At 42.8% G+C, this 15,682-nt stretch overlaps 2 protein-coding genes across 3 annotated transcripts; one reads left to right on the top strand and one right to left on the bottom strand.

The window, feature by feature from the left end:
• The first annotated feature begins 2,850 nt into the window (after positions 1 to 2,850).
• Positions 2,851 to 11,492, top strand: LOC120670637 (uncharacterized protein slr1919-like). Its single transcript, XM_039950785.1, has 13 exons — positions 2,851 to 3,217; positions 3,817 to 4,060; positions 4,132 to 4,173; positions 4,530 to 4,601; positions 4,818 to 4,953; positions 5,091 to 5,248; positions 6,034 to 6,112; positions 6,508 to 6,671; positions 6,971 to 7,132; positions 7,819 to 7,968; positions 8,517 to 8,783; positions 9,761 to 10,039; positions 11,220 to 11,492. The coding sequence occupies exons 1-13, from the start codon at positions 3,054 to 3,056 to the stop codon at positions 11,457 to 11,459; spliced, it is 2,157 nt and encodes a 718-aa protein (XP_039806719.1). The 5' UTR covers positions 2,851 to 3,053; the 3' UTR covers positions 11,460 to 11,492.
• Positions 11,493 to 11,911: 419 nt separating this feature from the next.
• LOC120670645 lies at positions 11,912 to 13,918 on the bottom strand. Of its 2 annotated transcripts, none has more exons than XM_039950798.1 (4): positions 13,425 to 13,918; positions 12,758 to 12,916; positions 12,446 to 12,658; positions 11,912 to 12,294 (listed from the first exon to the last, which is right to left on the bottom strand). In XM_039950798.1, the coding sequence occupies exons 1-4, from the start codon at positions 13,725 to 13,727 to the stop codon at positions 11,953 to 11,955; spliced, it is 1,017 nt and encodes a 338-aa protein (XP_039806732.1). In that variant the 5' UTR covers positions 13,728 to 13,918; the 3' UTR covers positions 11,912 to 11,952. The 2 variants fall into 2 exon arrangements, with proteins under 2 accessions (XP_039806732.1, XP_039806740.1); XM_039950806.1 differs by having other exon boundaries at positions 13,503 to 13,918.
• Between the last annotated feature and the right edge of the window lie 1,764 nt (positions 13,919 to 15,682).

Genomic DNA, 15,682 nt, shown 5'->3' with positions numbered 1-15,682 from the left:
GCTGGTGGCTGAGCCTGACGTGGCGGGGCCGAGGAGGAGGCGGGCGGGGCCCGGGTGTCGGTGGGTGTGCCTGCGTCCCCGTGGGGCACTTGGGCAGGGAGGAGGAGGAGAAGGACGTGGCGGCAGCGACGGCTTCGGACGTGGCGGCCACCATCGCCTCAGGCGGACTGGCGGAGGATGTGCCGCGGGCGGCGCGAGAGGCCACAAGTGGGACGGGGATGGGTGGTCTCTCCGCGCTCCGGCCTCCGGGCGGTGCGCGGCGCTGGCCGGCCGGCCCGGCCCGGCCGCCGTCGATTCGGCGGCTTTCCGGGAGGAACGCGGGAGGACCACGAGCGGCGCTGGCCCGCCCCCCAGGGAGCGAGCGAGCGAGCTCAGCTGGGCCTGGTTTGGTTTGGTAAGAAAAGTAGCACTAGTGAATAGTAAACAATTTTGACCACTAATTATGATGTCAAACAAAATCAGTTTACAAAATCAACTTCAGAACCCCGCGCTAGTGACCTGAATAATCTAGTGAGGTCTTTGACCGCGCGATTTAGAGGATGGTTACTGTAGCATCACTGTAGCAAATCATCGATTAATTACCGTCATTAGATTCGTCGCGAACAGTTATACTCATCCCTAAAAAAATTTGCAAACAGACTTCATTTAGTACTTCATGCATGCGAGATTCTTTTTTCGAGAAGTGTGCGTGCTAGAAAACTCACACCCAAACAAGGCGATGTCACAGCGCCGCTGGGGTTGCGGTGCCCTGTGCTGTGCTGTTGTGCCTCTCGTACGCCCATGTGCGGGCTCGATGCGTGGGGGAGGATGTGACGACGGCGAAGCGGGCCCACCGCGCAGAGGGGGCGGAGCGAAAAGAATCAACAGTTGCACGTGGGATCCCCGCTGGTCTTTGACAGGCGTGTCACGGATCAATCAACCTTTCACCTTTCGTTAATTTGGATAAAGGTGTTAGGTGCACGCACTTTATCACGTCGGATGTCATTCTTATACCACTCCAGTGGAGGTTTGGTGCATGTTAAACAAGGTTTGGTGCATGATTGTCAATTTTTAATGAGTTTTAAAATTAAATGTGACGAAAGCATATGAAATAGCAAACATGAAACAGTACATTTTGGAGTGAGTTTTATTTATGGTTTTATTTGAGTTTTAGTGATGTGACACTCTTGAAAACAAGAAAATGGAACTACCTGTTGAGAGAATGGAAGTATTATGTGAAATCGTTAAAATGCATGCTGTTTTACTTCGTTTCTCTTCTCTACATTTATTTTAGGTTGACCTATAAGATATTTTCTAGCAATTTTCATTTTTCGATATATCGAGATAACTATCTTTCATAATTAGTGAAAATGGTTTTTTTTGGGAAATTTATGTAATCGGAGATTTAATAAACGAAAGTCAGCAAATTATACTAGTACAAAACTGTGAAAAGATAGCATATCTCGTAGCGATGAGGTAGAACTTGCATCCCTAAGTCAACATATTTGTCCTTTTTGTTCTTATAAATTGGCTTAGCAGCGAGGGTGCCGCTTGCCCTGATCAAGTGGCCAACTAGTACGGAAGAAGCTCGATCTAAGCCCTAAAAGACTCGATTTGGAGATGAGCCACCTGGTATCAGGTGGATGGGTGAAATAAGATCAAGGTGAGGGCAGGCGAAAGGGTGCACTAGAAGAGGTGTGAGTAGCAGGCGACGAGAACTTCTTGATGCCACCGTAATCGACTTCGAATTAATGTGCACAAGTTTTTTTTTCCTTGACATGAGGATTACAACTTTTTTTGTTCGCCCCTAATTTTTGAGTACCTTTTGGAAGACAAAATTGTACATGCTATTATGTGATAATTGGTGGATCACAAAGGCAGAATCTATTTGCAAAATGGACTAGGCCACCAGGGCACTATTCTTGATCTTAAGAATCTATACTAATCAAGTTGGAATTATACGATGACGTGGTGCATCACCTCAAAAAGATTTGCTTTGCACTTCACTTTGAACCTTAGTATCAGGCGTGGACACCAACTGTATAACTCGTCCAACATACTATTGAGGGCACATTTGATTTGTTGCCCAGATGAACTCTTTCAAAATTTATGCCAATACACTCTGGCTTCTGTTTGCTTCTCCCGCCAACTATTTGGCTGCACTCCAACGAGAAAATGGCAGGGCACGGCACAAAGTCGAAGCTCGAGTGAGGTTCTGTGGATGAAGGAAGCGCTCAGGGCTCACCAATTATTTGTTGTATGGTTGAGTTTAGTTCGCGAAAAGGTTTGGATTTTGGTACAGTAGTACATTTCGTTGTTATTTGACAATTAATATCTAATTATGGACTAATTAGACTTAAAAGATTCATCTCGTCCTAATCAGCTATACTTTGTAATTAGTTATTTATTTCAACTGCATTTAATGCTATATACATGTGTCCAAAAATTCGATGTGACGGGTACTGCAGAATTTTTTTTGGAAACTAAACAGGGCCTAGTAAGAGCAAATGTCCATATCTTGTGTGGGTAAAAAGAAAGAATGATGTCCATTTATGTGATGTGGCTGTATAATAAAGTGTTTAATTAATAAAAGTGGTCAAATTTGAGGTTATAAAAGTCAAATGAATTATAATTTGATATGGTGGGACTATAATAAATAATGTTCGATTAACATTTCAAGGCTCATTCGGTCATTCCCATCGGCTCTTGGTCTCAAATCTTAAAAAAAAAAAAAGACTCACTCCCATCGTCACTGAGATGGGCCAAAAAGTAGTGGGCCGTACATGTGCAGGGCCCAGTCTCTGGGTGGCGGCGGGGATGGCAGCGCAGTGCCGAGCTACGCCGCCCCACCGCGCATGCGTGCCGCGCGGGCTCGAGCGCCAGCTCGCACCCGGCCCCAGCCACGCGGCGCCGCTTCCTCCCTCCCTCCCTCTCCGACTCTCCCTCTCCGCTTCCCGAGGAGCGAGCGAGCGCATCTCTCTCCTCCCCTAAACCCCGCCGCCGGCCGCACCCTGATCCCGTCCGCATCGCTTCCTCCCGACGCGGGCGGGTCGGAAGCTCATGAGATCGCGGCCATGGCGGGCCCCACCTCGCGGCTGCTCCTCCTCGCACGCCGCGCCGACCGATGTAGAAGCCTGCCCCTGCTCCTCCCCCGCGCCGTCCACGCCGCGGCCGCGGCGTGGGCGCCCTCTCCGACGGCGCCGCCGCCTCGCCTCCCAGCCTCAAGCCCGGTGAGGAGGTATGGTATCGACTGGCCTATCTCAGCTACGGTCACCGCGTCGTATCGTATCCCTAGGTCGCTGTTCCGTTTTACTTTTACGGGAAATTCCGAGTCAGCATGGCTCGTCTCAGCACTCGAGAAGGAATGCTGGGATTGGATTAGTGCCGTGTTCGCCACTTTAAGATTTAGAGGATATGCGATTGGAGTGAAAAATTTTGCAGTTGTGCTACTCATTCACTTATCTCAATTATCAACTGTGAAGGCGAAGAAGGTTTATGATCTGAGAGAACAGCATACAAGGCCAGGTCGGCCTAAGTGTGCCTACCATGGTATAGGGTTTCATGCATATCTTTGAAAGGACAATGCCTGGCTTAATCAATGCTGCAAAATAAACTTCTCCCCAGTACTGAACTAATCTTGCTGAAATTATTCATACTGTCTAGTTAGAAAGCTATTCGGATAATACGACCTAACTTGTCTATGATATTGGATAATTTTGGAGAAACTATTTAGTTCCATGAATTTTGCAAAGGTTTCTCCGTGCATGTAGGTTGAATGATTCGAGTGTTACTTGGCTATAGACATTATGTTCATATGGTTCATTTTCTATTTTGTAGCTACTCAAATGCATTCACCAGTGTGCATGGAGAGAGGCCATCATCAGAATATGCAAAGATCAGAAAGGAATCACTAGAAACCCAGTTTGGAAGAATCTTGGGGTCAAGTTCGCGCAGGCTCTTTGCTGACCGAGGCTTTGGTCCATTCCTCGCGCTTTACAGGGCTGCTACTATCTCTTTTCATGTTGTGAAGCTCACTATTTGGCATTTATTGCTGAACGACATGCGCAAAAGGGCAGAAAAGGTAGTTTTCTTGTTCGTTGCTGGTGGAGGAAATGAGCATCATGTGTCTGATTATCATTTTCCTTATTTCAGTTCCGAGAGACCTTGATACGATTGGGTCCTTTTTACATCAAGGTATGCCATATAGTACCTTAAGAATTGGCATCTATAGATCTGTAGAATGTGACACCAATCTATTCGATTAATAATTTTTGGCACAACATTTTAATATGGTGAATATCTCCTAGGTAATTTGGAAACTACATCATTGTAAAATGTCTTATGATTGTCAGGATTACTACAATTATTACTATGGCTTAGTAACATGATTAGTATCAACCTTAAAGCATTCAGACAAAATAAAGGTGGTGGATGTGCCAACTGCATCTTAATATGCCCTTATGTCCACATCTTGTTTTTGAATTACAATACTTCATTATTTAATCTTGCCTTAGGTGTAATATGTTCCTTTGCCATCTTGCACCTTGCAGCTTGGACAGGCACTGAGCACACGTCCTGATATACTTCCCAGTGCATACTGTCAAGAGCTTGCAAAGCTACAGGTAACTCTTGTGCATTGTATGCTTTTTCTTAATGGTGAAAACGAACTGTTAGATATAAGAACTTGTAGAAGGGATCAAGGTCAAAGTTGGGCCCAAAATGGGTGCTTCAGCCATTAGTAATGCTCCGTTCAAAATCTAAAGTCCGAGGAACTTGTACTAAAGTATTCACTATTTTTTATTACATTTTAGTGTTTTTGCTGACTACTTCTATTCTAGGATCAAATACCACCATTTCCAACCCGCATTGCCCTCAAGACCATCGAGTCTCAGTTGGGTTCCCGAATTTCTGATTTGTTTGTGGATATCAGCCCCGAGCCGATTGCAGCAGCATCACTGGGTCAAGTTTACAAAGGTTAGACACGTCTGATAAGACTTTTGCTAATAACTGGTGATTATACTTCTGTACTAATTGTTATTTACCTTAGCATATATTTCAGACCTGAGTTCTCCAAGTTGAAATGCATTTCTTTGATACTTCAAGTCATGCAGCTCATCTACGCTCAGGAGAGCTTGTCGCAGTCAAAGTTCAAAGGCCTGGAATGGCGCCCTTGCTGACTCTAGACGCACTTTTGTTTCATATGATTGGAGGGCAACTGAAACGGTTTGCTAAGGCTCGTAAAGATCTACTGGTGGCAGTGAATGAGATTGTGAGCTTCTACTTTCTGAACCAAACTTGTTGATTTCAACATGATGCTCTGATCTGATTTCTTGCTCTTATACTCCCTCCGTTTTTAAATGCATGATGTTTAGGACAAGCTAATCATATCATTTGAGCTAATTAACTTGTCATAAACCACCATACATTCAAACAGAGGGAACTAATTACCTTTGCTGTTGCCCACTGTCTACTATAATTTATTAACATCTCAATCAGAATGGACTATAATGTTTTCCACACCATATTATCATTAGCTTCGTATGCAATCATAACATGAGTAAATCCTATTTTTACTATTTTCCTCAGTACACACAATGCATGGTGGATTGTCTTTGGACCATGTGCTGGCTGTTGTTGCATATAATTTTAGAAGTGTTTAATTGGCAGGACTGTACTATGTTTATAGCTGTCTAAAAAATTGCATGCTGCTATTGGGCGGTTCCTGCCTCGTTGTTATGGCCCTACCCTCTACATAGCAATTATTGTGATTACAGTACTTTTGGTTTAGGTTAATGCTTGTTCTAGATGGCCGGCCCTCACGCAATTAAGCAAGGGCAAGGCTGTCTAGAAATTACCACCACATGCACACGCACACATCTTTATGGCTTCAGAGATGCCTGTTTCCAGAAAATGAAGCTATATAAAAGGTTAAACACATGACCGTAATGGTAGCTGTAGTAGCATTTTCTTATGATCTTTTCTTTTTGCCATTGTCATGCTCTACTTTAAATTTCTGATCATTCTGTGCATTTTATTTTATCTTTGGTTCAACAGGTCAGGCACATGTTTGATGAAATTGATTATGTTTTAGAAGGAAAAAATGCTGAAAGATTTGCTACTCTTTATTCTCATGGTGAGTTTTGAAACACTTCTTTTATTCAATTCCTGATAATTGTATTAGTTAAAGGAAAGAAGAGATTGTTAGGCGCCTGATCTATAAAGGCAGCTTAGGAACTTGTAAACAGGTTATCGAAGGAATAGAGTCCCGGACTGGGTCTGTTCCTCGATCGCTCTTGCGCATCTTGCTGCCGGCAAGGGCAGTCCACGTCCAGCGTTTCGCCATCCCATCCGTTCATCCTCTCAATCTGCTCTTTTGCTTGTTTCTCCCCCCTGCACACTCCACCTCCCAAGCATCTCCATACCATCTCTTCCCTCAGATGTGGTCTTACAATACTTGTTCCTCTCAAGCATATGGACCTTTTGCATGCTGACAACTCATAAACACTGTTGATTTTCTGGGATGTTCAGGTGGGGATACTTCTGAAGGCAGTACAAGTATCAAGGTCCCCAAAGTATATTGGAGTTATACACGTAAAAGCATATTGACACTCGAATGGATTGATGGAATTAAGCTAACTGATGCTGAGGGCATCAGCAAAGCCAACTTGAACAGGAAAAGGATGATTGATGAGGTATTGCTAAATTGTTGCGTAGCTGTAAATTGGATACTAGTGTTAGTTTTATTTAGATTGTCTTCTACACTGTCCTTGTCTCTCTTATGATTCTAATTGAAATTTGTATGACCATATCCTGTTTTATCCTTTTCTTAAAAAACTACTAGCTTGAGATTTTTGGTTAGAGCAAAATTGAAACCCCTCTGTGAAGATGTTTTACTGTGTTAGGTAATGAGTATATGTTCTTGCTCTTGCTTAGTAGAGAATCCTGGTAATCTATTGCTTTTGTTTACTAATTTTCAACACAAACTTCACAGGGTCTCTATTGCTCATTGAGACAGCTGCTTGAAGAAGGCTTTTTCCATGCAGACCCTCATCCTGGTAATCTAGTTGCAACTGAAGGTGGATCTCTAGCATATTTTGACTTCGGTATGATGGGAGATATTCCAAGGCATTATCGTGTGGGGCTTATACAAATGGTACATGTGACTCTGTTCTTTGTTTGTTCTACATTCAGCTGATGTGGAATTTTACATGTTTGTTCTACATTCAGCTGACTTACAAATAGTGTTGATTTTTCACTGCTACTGTGAAGTATTAGACTCTGCTTAGTTCTCTATTTCGGTAATTTCAGTTTTAACAGGCTAAGCACTATTGATGTGGTCCTCTGAGTGCAACAAAGTTATGATAGCAATGCTGGCCCTTGATTTTCATTAGTTGGTTAAATGTGACTAGTCTTATTTCCTGCTCCAAATCACATTGTGTAGAAACTTAAATAGGAAGTGCATCAAGGAGTAGTTTGCTGAAGGACCGTACTGTTCACAACACTAGCGGTTTCGGATAAACAACACAGAACTTTGATACGTGAGTCACAAAAAAATACAAAATAGTCCTGTTTTACCATCAGTGTTATGAAAAATTATACTTGTAGCCTTGTTCACCCATGTTTGTGAGCATTGTTGGATTACTTTTTTTTGATGTATGAAATTTGTGCTAAAAATAATCTTCTATTACCATACAAGCATGTAACTGTAAACTTCCTTTTGTGAAATGAGTAGCATAGCAACTTCATTTTTCATGGTTGTCTACTCTATGTTGGTTTCATTGATGTTATTTGGTTCCAATCAAGAAACTGATTTATGACGAACTGAGTGTATTTTTTCAGCTTGTACACTATGTTAATCGTGACTCCTTGGGCTTGGCAAACGACTTCCATTCACTAGGATTTGTCCCTGAAGGAACAGATTTACATGCTGTTGCAGATACATTGCGCCTTTCTTTTGGTGATGCCAGGAGGCAATCGAATGATTTTCAGGTTTGTTGATATTTTCCTTTCCAGTGCATGTGCTATTTAGGGTGATTGTTCTTTTCTAGAGTGGATTCAAAATCTGCAAATGCTAACATGTTAGATGCAATTAAGGTTTGCAGTGGCTAGCATTAACATGGGCTAACAAACAAAATGGCACAACCAAATCATTGTTACAAAACTTAGTAAATGCTGAAACAGATCTGAAGGTGACACTTCAATGATGGATACAGTCAAGATTTATGTTTCACAGGATAGTTTTCTGATTTATTTCTGAAAATATATTCTATTAGCGTAATTCCCAAATGATAGCCATGCCCCTGCCCTCCCATCAAATCTAATCGGGTTCTGATGTCTGGCATTTACACTCTTGGTTGACTTGGTTTTCTATCTTGTTTCTCCTACTCAAAATCATCATTATTTTGGCTCAAATTTCTTATGCTGTGTATGACATTTGCTCTTGTCTGCCTGCTGCTATTTTCTTGTGCCTGATCTCACCAATATAGTATCATTTCAAATTGTAATCATTCTGAGTTCATTCTTTCCTTACCTCACAGGGCCTAATGAACCATCTGTATGATGTCATGTATGAGTTCGAGTTCAATTTCTCTCTCCCTCCTGATTATGCACTGGTGATAAGAGCTCTGGGTTCTCTAGAAGGGACTGCAAAAGCACTGGATCCTGATTTTAAAGTTATTGAGAGTGCATACCCATTTGTCATTGGGAGACTCCTGGCAGACCCCAGCCCAGATATGAGGAAAATATTGAGGGAGCTTCTTATATGCGATGATGGATCCATCCGATGGAATCGGCTGGAGAGGCTGGTACAGAGTTCTGAACTTTTTATGCACTTTCTTGCTGTTTCTTTTATAATTTCGTACAAAAGGGGTACCGTGATTCTGTCATAGAAGTATCAGAACTCTAACAAGCACATGCTGGGGGGCTTTGTTTGTTAGGATGGTAGGATGTACAGTCTTGATTTCTTATTGTACGCAACACATGGCAGCAAATTAATGGATCTATTCTTTCCATTTAAGGTTATTACTAATTTGGTAGCCCTCTTGTTACATAAATGTGGAATTATGGACAACTTTTAGTGCTGGCCATCTTATGTTTGGGCGAGTCCTGCAGTTTATTTTCAGCCGGTGCTGTAGCATTGCTCAGGCAAAACCAAAGCAACCAGCCAGGTCCAGGTCTGGTACCTAAAATTGTTCATGCTGTGAGCCCCTTTTTAGTTCACTTGAGTAGATTTCACGAAACTACAACTATTTGTGCCAACTATAAGAACATTACAACTTATAGGATCAGTTTAATAGAACTCTCAACTATCTGTACCACTATTAACACAAACCAACAACTTTTTCACCACCCTAATGTGATTGGTCCCACCCATTAGCCAGACAAGCACATAAACTGACCTTTCTTGCTGTCAATACTACGGTGTTGAAAAAGTTGCAGTTCCTGTCTTACTAGGGGAGCAAAGAGCTATAGTTTTTTGAAACTGTTCTAGGACCAATGTAGTTTATTGATAGGTGCAAAGCGTTTTAATGTGTGAAATTATATCTTAGCTAATTTGGTAATAGTCTTGTAATAGAAAAAATTATTCAATATTCTAAAAAATTTAACGTATTGATCAGGCGATCTTTTCTGAAAACTGGTATCAGTCTCTCTTGTGTAGTGAGTGTCTTCAACTCTGGTGTTTCTTTTGTATGGGTGCCATGAACAATTTGGCAGATATCTGTTTGATCTTGTGTAATCTAGTTTTTCTTATTTGTTCCTTCTAATACCATTTGGTGTTCAGATTGCAGCTATATCTGCACAATCCGCAGAGTCTTCAAATGCATCTGGAGCTGGCTCTGCTGAGGATGCCAATGGAAGTTCTAAGTGGAGATCATTTGATATGCATTCAGTAGTTGCAGCTACAGAAGACCTTTTTGACTTCATTTTATCGAGGAAAGGATGGCAGGTTCGTGTTTTCCTTGTTCAGGACATCATTAAAGCTTCAGACGCGTTCCTCCAAGAAGCAACATTCCCATATATATTTGACAAGGAGGGAAAGATGGGAGAGCTAAATCCAGAGGTTAGTTGATGTTCATCATCACTTCCCATACATTTGCTTGTGATGGCTTGATGACAGTAATGTGCAGTTGTATCCCATGTTAGCTTCCCCAACAAAAATCTTCCTTCATTTTAGATTTGCATCCCTCTTTTTTTATTTTTTGAGTACTGCATATGTTTCTGAGGACTCTCAAATAGTGCTTTCATTTGGCTTTCGAAGCAAATTTGTTCATAATGTAGTTACAGGCATGCGAATGGTTTTACTCTCTATCAGAGGCACATGTTCTTTATCCATTTCCAATTACCAGATATCGACAACGTAGGACATTCACCTGCTATAATTATGTCCCACGGTATCCTTTTCTCTGCAATTTGTAATTTCTGGGGGGAAAAAAGAGGAGTTTGGTGCCTCAATTCCTTTTAATTGTGCATTACTGCATTACTTCCACCAGTCTTGAGTTACTTATTCTACTCATCTATACATAACAATGGCAGAGTTAATACCTTGGTATTTGGTATAGCTTCCCTATTTGAGAGCGGGCCTGGTGCAGTCTGCTAGTGTCCCTTCACTTGTGTTGGAGGTCCTGGGTTCCAACCAGCCTCTTTGCAAATTTTGCAAGGGTAAGGCTGTCTAGAAATCCTCATCCCCTGACACCACTGGGTGCCCACTCCTGTAATCCATTGCCAAACACTGATATTCAAGAAATCAAGATAAAAACAAGAAATCAATGCCTGGTAGAAAGTGTTCCTTTCAAACAACAGTACAACACGATGACCTCTAGTTCCTAGCAAAAAACAGCTGCCCAAAAAGACAGACAGATATCTAGACCAGAGGGTGTAGGTGATACCACAGGTTGGTTAAACAAATTGGACATGATCATTGATCATTCAAGCTGGTTGTTTCTTTCAGAACCTTATTCGTAATGAAATTTAATGGTGCATTTTGTCTGTCCCCTCAAAAAAGATAGTCCTTTGAGCCACAGGGTACTCAAACATGTGCACTGGCACCACAGATTGTTAAGTTTTACCATAACATAGCTGTCATTTAGTCCGTTTTTGTCCCTCCCCATTCTTCCAAAAGAAGGATGATGATCCTCAGAGCTGTATCACACAAGTTGTGTGCAGGAGTTTAGCACATGGTGCTGTTTTACATGTTATTGCCGCTTTAGCTTGTAATGCTGAAGGTTTCCTTCACCATGCAGAGAAGCAAGATGATCAGGAGGCTGGTGAATGCTGTTCAATCATTCCGTCAAGCCATCAATTTAGCTCCAGATGCTTGGAGTGCCATGCTAATCCGTACCTTGTTGAAACCTGAATCACAAAAATTTGTTCTTGATGTGTTTTTGTCCCTGGCAAGCCATTCCAGTTACAAGATTCCAGAAACATTCTGGCTTTGTATGTCGAGATTTCTGAATTACTTGGACAAGAAAGATACGCTTTAGGAGCAGTTCATATTTGCAGTTTTTCTTTTTCTATGGTCCCAGTGTTTTATTATGGCGTCTCGAAGCTGGTGCTGATTCATCCCGTCCAAAAATCATGTGACTTTTTTTGTGTTCCTGCTCCACCCGCTGATGAAATGACTACAGTCATTTACACAAATTGGTATTCCCTCTCTGAAGCGTTCATGCTCACATGATCTTCTGAAATTCTAGAATGTGCTTAATATGGGCAAGTGCTCAGAATTGGTTGTTTCAGCCTTCTATAACTGCTCAAGAGTCAGTCTCACTCTTGATGCTTCCTGATATGAAGACAAACCAGCACTATGAAACCAGTTCCCTCTATTTGATTCGTGAACTTCTGGTTTGTGCTTGGTGATAATTTTACATATACATGGACTACAGGGAACCTAAAATTCTTTGAAAGCTTAGCACGTTGCAATGAAACTCCATGAAGCTGTTGTAAAAGAAATCTGCATTTTCATTTAGCCCGCAATGTTCATGATGCTAAAGCCATATACAATGTGACCGCATTGTACAGAGAATGGATAGTGAAAGAAGCCACCAAAGTTCCAGTTCGACAATAAGTTAACCCAGTAATGCACCCTATGACAAACAGCTGAACGAAACTTTCACCGGAGAGGTGTGCTACACTGAAGGCAAGTGAACTCATCACGACAGCATCCCGCCATTTCATGGAAGAAGACAGGGCTGTTAGAAGGAACCCACGGTAGATTGTTTCTTCCGACAGTGGAGCAATAACACAGTAGAGAAAGAAACACAGTAGCTTAGAAGTTGGACTGTCAGAAAGGATTCCTTTCAATATAGGATCATATGCATCCTGCAAAATTTCAAATTGAATGACGAAGAATTTGGGCCCTAGTCACTGAAAATTAAAAACTGAATCCCCTTAAAAAAAACTAAAACTAAAACTGTGATAGAGCAAGACCGATGTGCAGTATAAGCGGGATAAAGTGGGATAGCCATCTTACCTCAGATCCTACCAGCTTGTCAGCCAAGATAGATGTGATCCATACCAAGATCATCAAAACCGTGAAGCCTATTATGGTTTCTTTTATCCAATTCCGTGTAGAAACCTTACTGGCAAAGAAAGCCTGAACATCATTGCCTGCCATTGCAGTGTACTGAAGTAGTGCTAAGGCCAAAGAGAGCTCCACTAGTTGAAGCAAGACTGTAGAAATAACCTGCATTGCATTGACAGATTATGCCATTTTATTGTCCATAGAAAAAGGTACACTTGCATAGTGAATTGGAATGATTATTTAACAAAAATTCGTCACTACTGTTGTCATTGGGTCGAGTGAGGAGCATTTTAGCACTTTGGCCACCGCACCAAGCCCTCCAAAGCTCAAGGGGATATGCAAGACGAAGAAATACCCTGCGTATATTCTCCATATATCATCAGGCTCCCATGGAACAACAGGGGAGAGAATGGAGAAGTCCTGTTTGTCAATACAAAACACCAAATTAGAACCGAAGATTTGGTAGCCGTCATGGATAATTAGAACTGAAAACAAGGTAGGCGAAGGATTCAACTTGCACCACAAAATCTTGAAAACAGCAACTGTACTAGCCAATTCGACATAGGAATAGTCGGGGAAATCCGAAATCTTTGATAGGATATACGCCAATTTACAATGAGCTTGGTAAATGAGCAACTTTGTGTTAAATATTGGAGCAGTATGTAAGGTTGGTATCGGAATTAAAGCAACCACTCCCTCCATCTCGAAATATAATGTATTTTTGTTTGTCCTAAGTCAAATGTTTGAAGTTTGACCAAATTTATACAAAAGAGTAATAATCTTTTGAATGTCAAATGAGAATGATTAGATCCATTATGAAATATATTTCATAATTTACTTATTTGCTGTGTTAAATGTTAATATTATTCTCTATAAATTTGGTCAAATTTAGACTACTTTGACTTAGAATAAGCAAAAACGCCTTAACACATTTCAGGATGGACGGAGGGAAGGGCAAAAGATTCTTTTCTTGGATCGCAACAGAACGTGCTATTAAAGAAGTTACGTCGAACAGGTGGCGGGCGCTGCCCTTGCCACCGTCCCCAGGAGAGGGAGCGGGGGACGGAGACGGAGAGCAGGCGCAGCTGAGAGTGGAGGACGAAGAGCGCAGCTGCAGCGCGGTCAGAGCTTCGCGTCTAGCCGTGCGGATACAAGGAGGAGCTCCTCGGCCTCCGCTTCTGGCGAGGAGTGGGAGCGGACGGGAAGCTGCGGTTGACGCAACGAGGAGCATCCCTCGATGTCGCGTGCACCGGAGTCCCCTCGTTGGAGGCTTGGAGCCTCCTGACTCCTGAGCGCCTGATCTATATGTGGGCCTAGCCCCTCAACTTGAGGGCCTCAAGATACGTGGCGTGTAAGCCGTAAGCGGATTGAGAAACATGGTACGGGAGATTTTCAGAATTTCAGGGCAGCTAGCTTCTTAAGTTCTTAGAAAATCACTTCTCATATATATAATCTTATAGTATGGAACTTAAGAAGAGTCATTTTAACTAAAAATAACCTGGCTAAAAGAAACTGGAAGGGATGTACTAGGTGCTATTTCTTATGTTTAGAAGAGTGTATTCAGCACCTTTTCTTTGAATGTCACGTTGCTAAGCTCATGTGGAATACTCTTTGCTTTGCCTTTGGTATTAACCCTCCTACCTGTGTGGCTGATTTGTTTGGTTCATGCAGGAGGAGTTTCCCCTCACAGTTTAAAAAAAAAAAACAATCTTGGTTGCCGCCTCAGCTCTTTGCTGTGCCCTATGGATTAGTCGGAACAATTTGATTCTCAGAAACTTCACCACTAACTCTCCTTTGTGGGTAATCTTCAGGGCGACATATTGGATCAGGTCTTCTAGCAACCGGAGATCACCGTCATGGAGTTTTTCAACAACTTTGGATGGAAGATTAGAAATAGGATTAGTGGATAGTCTACTATCCTATTTCCAGTCTGTTTGTCTTTTGTAATGCGTGTGACGTGCTGCAGAGTATGTGCTGCTTTTATTTTCAAACTTATGTCTGCTTGCTACCAATTTGTGGTAGCTGAGGCCGGTTTTCTCTTATCTAAAAAAAGATTTTCTAGAAAAAGAGAGAGAAGAAAGAAACGGTACGGTTTAGAAACATCACGAAATGTTGTTCATCCCCAAATAGCAAAGTTTTTCACTCTAATGGCAAACAGTTTACATTATTGATGGTCTGTAGACACCAAACTGCCACCTCTTATCAGGTTCCCTTACCTGAGCGGATGCCACCTGCTCTTTCAGACCTTCCTGGTCTGAGAAGACTGTGAAGGCCTTTTAGTTGTAGAAAACTCCTCCGACGGCACGTCATTTGCCGGAAGATCCCCTCAAAACTTGTGAAGCTTCTGCTGGCAGTGGTGTTTCGTCCTTTAGGACCTTGACGGCGAACTCGACGCACGGGTCCGGCACGGGGGCGGCACAGAGCGAGCAGAGCGATGCCAGAGCAGACTCTGCCGTCGAGGTGTCGAATTTTTCAGCCCCATGGCTCAGATCCAAGCCTGGGATGATTGCAGGGCCAAACCTAGCACGCTTCTCCCTGTCCTGGTACAGGCTGATAACATCGGTTGTCGCCATGAGGTCATCGGCAGCTGCACCTTTGCTCTTCGTGAAGCCAAGAAAAGTGTTGTCCATGAGGATGGCAGCCTGCCCAATGGAGATCTCACTCGGGCCATTGCTATCTTTGAGTTCAGATGATACGTGAGCCGTCGGGACACCTGTCAGCTTAGAAGCATCCGCATCTGTACCACACTGCTCCTTAGACACGGATGATGGATCAGATTTGGGCGCAGCATCTGCATCTGCTGCACGGCCCTTTGCCTCGTCTGAACTAGCTGCAATGGGCTGGTTGCTCGCATCGGCTTCACCTGCAACATGCTTCTTTCCCTTGGCCGCCGGCGTCGCGCGGCGCGCCGTCGTCCTGCGACCCCGGCCTCTACGAGTTCTTTTCATCTTCTTTGAACCAACACCCTGATAATTCCGGCGATCTCTTGCCACGTTTACTCGGGAGTTTAAAGCCTCAAGCTGCTGTGCCCATGGTTCAGAACTCTTTACCATTGGTCGGGCTGAACGCTTACGGCGTTCCATGGAGTGCAAAATGTTGGTGATGTCTATTTCTGCTCCCAGTGAATAGGCACCTGCAGTTTCCATGTCCACCTCATTTTCTTTCTGCTTGTCTGATTTCTCGCTC

This window comes from Panicum virgatum, chromosome 2K, assembly GCF_016808335.1.
Source record: "Panicum virgatum strain AP13 chromosome 2K, P.virgatum_v5, whole genome shotgun sequence".
Lineage (NCBI taxonomy): Eukaryota > Viridiplantae > Streptophyta > Magnoliopsida > Poales > Poaceae > Panicum > Panicum virgatum.
Note: the sequence above shows the minus strand (reverse complement) of the source record. Positions and strands in the feature narration are given on the sequence as shown.